General features: G+C 36.8%; 1 protein-coding gene across 1 annotated transcript; it reads right to left on the reverse strand.

The window, feature by feature from the left end:
• Positions 1–4,215: 4,215 nt before the first annotated feature.
• Cabs1 (calcium binding protein, spermatid associated 1) lies at positions 4,216–5,403 on the reverse strand. The gene is given in 3 exon segments (XM_008829399.1): positions 4,216–4,368; positions 4,370–5,139; positions 5,142–5,403. Coding segments are annotated over 3 exon segments (1,185 nt in total).
• Positions 5,404–10,598: the final 5,195 nt, after the last annotated feature.

The following is a 10,598-nucleotide window of genomic DNA, read 5'->3' on the forward strand; positions in this document are numbered from 1 at the left end:
CCAGCCTCTTGCTCCTGATGCCATCCCTCCCTTCCTAGTGCCATGCCTTCCCACAGTGATGGCCTATGTCCTTCTGGAACTTTAAGTAAAAATGAACCTTTCCTCCTTAAGTTGTGTATGTCAGGAAATTTTATCATAGCAATAGTAACTAAAATATGGGAGATGCAGGAAAACATAGAATATTTACTGAGGAAAGCTATAGGTACTGGTTGGAACTGGCCCAAGAGAGGGGCCACATGTGCCACAGGCAAAAAGGTTGGAGAGATGGATCTACTCAAGCTTGTTGGGGCCCAAATGATGCCATCATGAGCCCCAGATCCTGGGCATGGGGATTCAGGATTTGATGTTGCCTTGCTGGATTTTGGTCATGCTTTGGTCTGGTCTTTCCTCATTGTTTTCTGTTCCTCCCTGTTTGTATGGGAATGTTAACTCTGTGGTATTGTGTATTAAAAATGTGTAACTTTATTTTTTATTTTACAGGATCTCACAACTGAGTTTCTTTTGAGTCTCAAAAGACTGGATTTTAGATTTTTTTTTAATGGAGTTGGAACTTTAGGGACTTTTGAAGTTGAACTCAATGCCCAGGAGCTTACAGGAGCCAGAGACAAAATATTGTGGTTTGAATACTAAATGTCTTCCAAAATTCCAAGTTCACACATTTGAATATTTTGTTACCAGCTGGTGGGGCTATTTGGAGAGGAATATTAGAAGATGGTGTCTAGTTGGAGGAACTGGGTCACTGGGAAGTGGGCTTTGACGTTAATACTCTGTCCCTACTTCCTCTCCCATCTCTGCTATGATGTGAAGAGGTGAAGCGCCCCAGGCATATACCCTCAGTATGATGGAACCACCTGAGCACATGCCTCTCCTCTTATTATAGACTTTGTCCCCTTAAACTGTGAGCCCAAATAAATATTTCCTTTCTTCCTTAAGGTACTCTGTTACAGCACTGTGAGAACAAATTTTTGAAATGAGTAATATTACAAGAAATGTAATATTATTACTTGATAGATCTTGGGATAAAGAATTGGTCATGGGAATGGGGGCAGATTGATTCTTGTGATATTTAAAATGCAAAGGTGTTCAGTATGACAAAAGCTTTGTAATTACTGGGTATGGGAAATGAGAGATGGGGGATGAGTCCTCAGTTCCTGTATTAGGCAATGCTTCAGAGAAGACTTTTGCTGAAAGACAGAATACTAAAGAGGGGAAATGCCAACTTCAAGGTAGACTTCTTTTATGCTTCAGTTGTCTGATAAGATCAAAATAACATGCCAGTAATGTAAAAAAAAAAATACAGCTTATCTCCTAGACATCTGTGTCCCTTTCATACCCTCCTTTCTTTGATTGGTTTATGTCTGATTTCTGAGGCATATGGGCCACAGAGTGACCACTTCATTGCTGGATTTGGGAGTAAAGTCTGCCTCACATAAATCCTTATGGTATACAAATGTGTAAAAAAAGGATTGTATTATTAAGAAAATATGGCATACAATTGTATAGCAAATGGGAGTTGGAAACTTTATATTAAATGGTAGCTGTCAATTTTACCTATTCCTTTAATGTCAATGTTGTTGAGACTAAAATGATTCTTATGTCTTTATTTTCAAACATCTGTTAGGTTCATACCACGTACTAGGTACTCATTAGCTCAGTGGGTATGGGTTTCTTCACTCTGGAAGCTTGGCTCTAACATGGTTTACAGAGTGAGCAAGTGGCTGAGTACAGAAGTTCAAGTGCATTGTAGGCAGGGGAAAGAGCTGCTAATAGCCTTGTTTCTTGCTGAGTTTGGATGCTTTAATAAAGACAGAGGGCAGTAATAGGCTATAGAGAGAGAACTGAGGAGCATAATTAATTGGTAAATGTAAGACCAGAAGTGAGATAATCAGTTGCCAGAAACTTAAACAAGGGATGGTAGAGTAAATGGAGGACCACTGTGCTTGTAGAATGATGCATTCATCAACGGTTCACACACAAAATAGTGCTATTGGACTTTGGCTATGGTGTCATACAGATTGCAGAGCTGGGCTTTGCCAGTTACTTCCATCATTTTCTCAGTTTTGCTGAGGTCATTTCTGAAATGTTAGTACTCCGAGGATATATCAGTCTCTCTTGCATAGTGTAGTTGAAAATCAAGCCTCTGTTTCATATCACTTATTTAATTAATTAATTTAGTTTAATTTGAGATGGGGTCTTACTATGTAGCTCTGGATGGACTGAAGCTCTCTAGTGAAGACCAGACTGGCCTTGAACTCACAAATATCTACTTGCCTCTGCCTTCCAAGTGTTTGGATTAAAGTGTGTGCCACCATGCCTGACATATATCCATTCTTTAATTCACAATTTAGCTCTTTCTCCTTGCCTCACCAGTTCCTTTATATCCTCTGATAATTGCATATACCTTGTGTCTTAAAGATATTTTAATCAAATTTCAGGGCAAAGAGCAACTTTACTTTGAAGTAATAATGTTTTTCCTAGTGTGATCATGACAAGCAAAAGTGACTCTAAATATAAGTAGTAGTGCATGACCTGTAATAAGGGCTCAATAACTGTTAGCTATTTCATAATCTCTGATCTAAAAAAAAAAATCTTAACAGCTAAAGTGTGTAAAGCAGCAGAGAACAAAATTTTAACTTCCCCTCCCAATTTGATTGTTTGCTATTCACTCAGTGCTTTGGCTTATTTTTTATTTCTTCATTTTTAATAAAATAAAATGTTTTTTGTTTGTTTTTGTTTTGTTTTAGTTTTAGAACTGATCTAAAAAAAAAAAATCTTAACAGCTAAAGTGTGTAAAGCAGCAGAGAACAAAATTTTAACTTCCCCTCCCAATTTGATTGTTTGCTATTCACTCAGTGCTTTGGCTTATTTTTTATTTCTTCATTTTTAATAAAATAAAATGTTTTTTGTTTGTTTTTGTTTTGTTTTAGTTTTAGATATAGGGTCTCCCTGTAGCCCCAGCAGGCCTGGAACTGGCTATGTGCACCAGGCCTGCTTTGATCTCTGCTTGCGTCTGCCTCCTGAGTGCCAGGGGATGAAATGTGTACATCACCAAGCCTGGAGGATTTATTTTATTTTATTTTATATTTTATTTTACATTATTTTATTTTATTTTTGAGACAGGGTCTCCCTGTAGACCCTCCTAGCCTGGAAGTTGCTATGTAGACAATGCTGCCCTGGATCTCATATAGATTGGCCTGCCTTTATCTCTGACTTCTGAGTGCCGGCATTAAAGGCATGCATTGCCTTGCCTGGCAAAATTATGGATCTTTACAGAAGAATTCTATTTCTGGTGATGAAAGAATTCCATTTCTGGTTACTTGAGCTAAGTTATTCTTTAAACAATGAATTTTCATTTTTCCTATATATCTCTTAATTTGAGAATTTTTTTACCAGAACACCAAACACACCACACACAGTACCTCCGTTGCTGTCAGAACGATTTATTGAAGAAAAATCAGCACAGTGAAAACAGACCTGTTTGAAAAGTCTGCATCAGAAAAGAATGGGGATATGCATCCTTGAATTGTTTAAGAACTGCCTAAGAAGAGCACAGTATTCAATGTTTAAGACCTGAAAAATAAGTAATGAAAGTTAAGTATGCAACTCAACAGAGAAAGTTAAATTGATGCTTATGTCTATGCATAGCATTTTTCAAACAAATGAACACATATAAAATAAAATTCTGCTCTAGTTAACATTCAATATGAGTAAAGAACTATGATTTCTTATCTTACAAATGGAAATTAAGCAATTACAGGATAACTTTAATTCTTACATTAGTGATGGTTACAAATATATTGTTAATGAAAGACAATCACTTAGTGGTATTAATAAGGAAAATGCTGAGAATAAGAATTTCAGAAAATGTTTTAACATTATAGTAAAGTTACATAACTGAGCTAGCATGGCAGACATCATTAAATGTTATAGGACATAGGCTCCTTCACTCTTGCTGTCTTCATACCTCTGAAGTCTAGTATGGACCATTTTACATTAAGTTCTTTTTAGAAAACTCAAACTTGTAATACTAAGGAAGTGCTGATTGTTTTAAAATTTTTCTTAAATGTACTCTACTGTTGTCCACATTATTTTTTTTCTTTTTCTTTTTTTTTTTAGATTTTTGATTTTTGCTTGCTGAGTAAACTTCTTAGACATTAAGACTTGCTTTCTAGGTTACTGTATACTTCTACATGGCCTCCTCCACATGCTCTGCCTTTACATCATGAGCTCATCGGGATCTTCTTTCAGCAGTTTAAAGATGCCCATGTCAGTGGTAGGGGAGTTCTCCATGTGTTTGGCGTTATCTAATATAGAGGTCGCTTCAGTAAATGCCTCTGTGACCTCAGTTACAGATTCTGTTGTGTTATTTTTCAGACACATCTTCTGTTGTGTTAGCGGCTGATTCTTCCATGGTGTTCTTAGCTTCTGAGGCAGGGACAATGAAGTCATACCTGGATTCAACAGCAGTAAGCAAAACAGAATGAGTCTCTACTTCATTCGTAATGTCTTTCACCATCCAAGCATTAACCCCATCAGTAGATTCTTCATCAGTTAAAGTATCTTCTGCGTTACCTTTGACTTTTTCAGCAGAGTTAGTGAGTTCAAAACCAGTGATAAACTTTTCCTCATCAGAGTCAGTTAATTTAGTCACAGCATTGGGGGTATCCTCTGAAACAATTAGGTCAATTTCAGTTACATTCTCTTCTGCAGGAATGGTTGTATCTGAAATGGTGGTACTGTCTTCAGTAGAGGGAGAGATCTCAGCCTCAGGAACAAAGGAGTCCATGACCTGGACAGCCCCATCATCAGGAACCTTGGAATTGGTTGAGGAACTAGCGTCAGTTTCTGTGTTTTCATCTGTGTTTTCAATTGGAAGTTCAAAGGCATCCTCTACATTGACAGTGCTGTCCTCTAGTGTGTCAGTGAGCTCAGCAGCAGGTGAGATCTCTTGCTCCTCTGTGTCGATGGTAGCTAAGAGGATGTCTTCTTTTGTCATGTTACTGCAAAAATCGATTAAAGAAACAGTACCAACTTGGGATGAGATATTTCCAATTTTCACTGGAATGAAAATTTCAGTAATAGCCTCCTCTGCTGTGGAGTTTGTAGTTTCAGTTGGAGTGGTAATTTCTTTCCTGAAAGAGTTGTTGATTTAATATTCGTCTCAATTTCATCTTCTAATTTGAGTCTTTCCTTTGTAGGTGTAAGCTTGATGGCTGTAGTTGAGAAATCACTGTCTAGTGTATAGTCATTTACTGAAGTAATGTGGTCTCCTTCCGAAGTAACAGTTGTTTCTGATCTAGGAATGGTGGTGTCAGCCCCAAATAAAATGGTTGCTTCCATTGGTGTTTTACTATTCTCTCTTGCAGGAGGGAGATAAATTTTGGGTGATCCATCTTCAGCCATGGGCCACAGCGGCACTGGGCACTCTCACAGGTCTTTCCTCTGGGCTTACTGGCATCCCTGGGAGGTGAGTAGTGGTCATTATAGTCACTGAAGCACTGGTCATTATGGAGATTGTTGCATCAACCACCCGGCAACAGCACTGGCTCTCCTTGGAGGCTGTAATTCTTTGCTGGAATTAGATGTCTACTAGCAAGAGTATTGATATTAAAAGAAAAAATGATGGTGTTCTCATTACAAAATAAAAATTCACACTAAATATTTCATTTTCAAGGAACCTAAGATTTATCACATTTCTGCTTACCCTCTGATACAGAGCTGGAGCCCCTTGAAAAATACGTAGCCAAGCCTGCTAGGAATTTGGTGGTTTAGGTTGGCCATGGAAACTCCAGAAGACAAGATTATCAGCAGCCTCATGAAATCACCCATTTTCCAAGTAAGTAAGTGGCATTTTTGAGGAAAAACCATGTTCTTTCCTTGAGATTCAGGTACTTACATGTCTAAAGTTAATGACACGTTTGGTAATGAATGTAAACACAGAAGGTAATTATGTGGCAGAGACTTCAATTAGCTATTTTCTTCAGAGGGGAAAATTTCACTTTTTTAGGGGGAACAATAAAAAAGTTACTGGCCTGATAAGTATTTTTGTTTTCTTCAATTAACTTGAGAAAGTGAGTGTATCAAATTTAGTAGGTTTAATGTTTTTAGGATTGTTTTCTATAGAATGTTATTTCAACCTCAAAAGACTTTTAAGATAGGACGTTGGTATTATGTATCTAAATTCATCCAGGAACAAGAATTGGGGTATAGAGCAACAGTATTTGGTCTAGGAATTATCCATTTCAGATGAATTTTAAAAATGACATTATGTCAGATGTTATATTGATAGTTGCATAATGGACTTTGAAAGTTTAGCTAATTAGATGAAAGGGGAAAGGAATCTGGCATCAGTGTTTAAAGCTTGTCCCTTCCCCAGTGTGATGAGAAGAAATGGAATTTTCAGACTCAGACACAGAGAATGTGAGAAATGTTGGCAGCACTGGTCTGAGTAGGAGTTTCCATCTCAGGACAAATCCATTTCTTCCATCAGCTATGGAAATACAGCTCACAGCTTCCTCTAAGTTAACTGGCATGGCGTAGATACATTGATATTCTTTGTAGACATACTACAATATATTTTAAGTGAACATTTTAAAGATAAGAGTAATTTCTGAAGAAATGTTTTAACTTCAAGTAGACGTCACTGTTGAAGATTACAGTGGGTTTTTTTTTTTTTCTGTTCTTTTGTTTGATGGTTGTTTGATTGAGACAGTGTCTAGCTGTATAGCTTAGGCTGCCCTTGAACTCAGGATCTTCTATCCTCACTAGTGTCTGTACCATTATACCAGGCCACAGTGTATTTACTGATACAGGAAATTCTGTCAACATCAAAAACAGGAAAAGAAGTTTCAAGATAGTAATAGGCGCATGATTTTTGTTTCTAAATAGAAACATTGTCAATTTTTAGAGGAAGTCACAGGACAAAGTCATTCTCTGAGTTGGTTTATTTAATGGAAGGATTTTAAAATCTCTTTTAATCATTTAATGTTCATGAATCTAAATTTGGTATTATAATTCAGCCTGTACATTGAAGACTTGGCATCCCTTTTGGAAAATGTCTTTGTATATCTTAAAAAGGGGGGGGGGTTTAAAAAGATAGGCCATATAACAGAAGTTATCTTATAAGATGTGGTATTTGTGTGTTGAACAGGATTGTGTGAAGAAAATATTCACTTTTATAAGCATGTATTCTCCAGATGAAGTGATTATTTCATTGTCATTGAGACATAAATTCCAAATTGCATTTCATTTTCAAATTTGTTTTTGTGGTCACACCAATCCAGCTATCTCTAGTGTCCCTGTAAGGCAGAGTCACACTGCTGGTAACATACTTACTTCTCTTCTAAGGGAATATTGTCATCATCATTTGTGCTTTCCAAGTCTTCATATTTAAAAGAACACTTTAACTTGTATATCATCTATGAAAGTACAAAAATATATGATGACAGTTTTGATTGGACTTCAGGAATTTCAACATCTTGAGATTGAAACTAGAGTCATCTGCATCAGAGAATACAACATTCTTCTTTTACAGATTATTGCCATTACAGATATTGCTGACTTAGGGATGAGGAACCAGATTCAATATATAAGTTTCATTTTGTCTATATAGTAGTTTCTTCAGTTGCTCTGTTGTGTATCCCACCAATTGGCACACTTTATCTTTTCTTAGTGAAGTTTTCAAGTTACATCTACTAGCATAATTGTCTGAAACATATTCATAATGTCTAATTGCCACATTTATCTTTTCTTAGCAAGGTTTTCAAGTTAAATCTACTGACAACTCTTCATTGACAGCTGTCAAAGCTTTCTTAGTTCATAGGTATCTTTTACTTGCTCTAAATTTCGAGGCATTTGGCTCAGTGATTATGAGTTCTTTCAAGTAGTAACTTCTTTGGGTTAATGACAAAAAGTTTTTTCACATGTGAAAAAAGTAATATGCTAACTAAAGTGGGAATATTCTCAGAAAGTTCCCAAGAAGGCACATTTATGGTTTTCTGGGATGTTTGACTAGGGAACCATGCTTGGAAACTTTGCAAAGGCTGATGTCATAATGATAACCCTCTGTTGAGACTTCATTGTGCAGAATATCTTGTGATCATCAAGAGACTTGTCATGTGCAATTTTTAAAGACTCAACTAGTGGACATGTGGTATCTTGATTAAACATCAGCATTCCTATTTAGAATAACTTTATATATATTTAGATTTTCTAACATTGTTGATGAAAACTAAGTTAATAATCTCATCTGAAGTGATTATAATCAGTACAGAGTAACCAAGGCAATTTCTATTTCAATATATTTATTCAGAAAATAATTCCCATCTTCAGAAAGAGTGAGAAGAGCCATCCCATTCTGGGAATTGTCTGTTAACATATAAATTTTGATCCTCTTCTTTCTCAGTGGTTGGAGTGTTGGGCACAGGTCTGAGGAGGTTACTATTTGTTTCCAGTGAAACAAATTTATATTTACAGCAGTGTAGATCTTTGGAGTAATTATCTTTATCTGTAACAGAGGAATATAAACCCTTAATATGTCCTTTCACCAATGTCTTTGTTAGCTTATGGCACAAAAGAACTTTCTTAAAATCTAGCTAATATTTTTTTCTATCTAAATGATGAGTTTATGGATGGCATTCCTGTTTTCTTTTTTTCTGTGTATTTCCTTAGCTATAAATGCTAGTTATTTATTTTCTTTTTTTCTTCCATTTTTAAATTTAATAACCACAAGATTAGAAGCAGCATTTCATTACAGCTTTAACATATTCAGTAACAATTTCCAGAGCAAGGACACATCTCTTTCAAAAGTGGCTGCAAATTTTTAGGTTCACAGTTATACAGTACATAATACAATATATAATTAATACAGTTATACAATATTGAACTCAGTATAAACCCTGTAAGACATAAAATTGAATGACTTTTTGACCTTTAAAGATCTCCATTTCATTTTAAAATATGCTGTTTCCTACATTTTTAATGCTACTAATGCTTAGATGTTTGCACATGTGTCTCTAATCTCTATGTATCTGATAATTACTAGTCACAGTCAGTTAGACTTGGATCCTTGGCACCTGAGTATGGATACAGAGTCATTAGGAAAATTTCAGTGGTAATGTTTATGACCTCTACTAATCAACATGAAGTAGATTTTTATGCTTTCTCTTCAAATATGTCTTTTTAAAAATTTTGTTGATTTTTTTGTGTGCATATCATACAGAACATTCCAAACAATTTCATTCATCTATACACCCACTTCCCAAATGGCACCCTCCCATAGCACGCCCCCCAATGGAGCCCATATACTCTGTCATCCCTGTTACTGTCCACTGTGTTGTCGGCACCCCCACCCATTTCCTAGTGCTCATCCATCTGCTGAATCTAGTCAGCCTATCGAGAGATCCTTGTTTTAGGAAGATCAGCTGTTCCTCATCTAGCAGCAATCACTTGCCAATATTCCTTTAGATAAGATTGGGGTCTGCTGTTCATTTTCCTGGTTCTATGCTGGGTTACTGTCTGGGAGTCTTTTGGGCCACCCTGGCCAGTGACTCAAAGGAAGTTATCTCCTGTCTGTTATTGTTTTTTGTTATGTCGCCTTTAGCTATACATATGGACTCTTAAAAAAATTAATTGACCCCTTTAATCTTTTTCCTTTTGGGTGTTTAAGACCCTACAATTGGCCCAGATAAACCAATTGATTTTTTACTCTTAAGGTCATTTGAGGATCTATTCCTCGGGGGTCACATGGGCTTGGGAGGAGCCCCTGGCTCCATTCTTTTACCAGTTCCGTCTATGTGAAGATAAGTCAAAGGTCCTACTCAACCATGGCTGGCTTTGCTTGGAAGCATGGAGGAAATGTTTTCTCTCTGTTGACCCTCCTGTTTGTAGATTGGACACTAGTTCAAGTCCATCTAATGGGGTCTTCATGGCCTCCTTGGTCAAGAGGACAAGTGATTTCACCACAGTTACAGGACATTTTGAGAGACGCTCATAGTCCCCTGGAATTTAGTCTACCCAGGAAAGGTGCTGGTACCAGACCACTGGAGGCTGTGCAGCCCAGGGAAGCAAAGGGAGGTGAGGGCAGGCCCAGGCCAAGAGGGCTCTTGCGGACCAGAAAAGGTGCTGGCATCAGGACTCCTGGAGGCTGTGCAGCCCAGGGCAACATTTCTGTTTTCTAACACTTGAAATTGAGCATTGTGGTTCCAACACTAGCTATATTAAAAGCCCGAGAATTTTCTTCCTCTATCACTGCGTAAGATGAATATTCTTTAGTAGGAAGAGGAAGTTCAAGTACAGTCACAGAATTGGTGGTTTCATGAAGAACAGATCAAGCTGGTACAGGGGGATCCTTCAGCCTGAGAAAGGTTGAATAGCAGCTGCAGAGGCACTGTTAAAATCCTTACTGACTGACTTAAAAGAGCAACAATACAATTTTTAAAAAATTATAGTTATTATTTTAAAAATAATTTAATAACCACATACTTAGAAGAAGCATTTCATTACAACAGCATTGACATATTAAATAAAAATTTCCTGAACTAAGATACACCTCTTTCAAAATTGGCTGTAAATTTTTAGGTTTACTGTTGAATCATTAC

The sequence above is a fragment of the Nannospalax galili genome, unplaced genomic scaffold, assembly GCF_000622305.1.
Source record: "Nannospalax galili isolate Female #2095 unplaced genomic scaffold, S.galili_v1.0 scaffold50, whole genome shotgun sequence".
NCBI classification, from domain to species: domain Eukaryota; kingdom Metazoa; phylum Chordata; class Mammalia; order Rodentia; family Spalacidae; genus Nannospalax; species Nannospalax galili.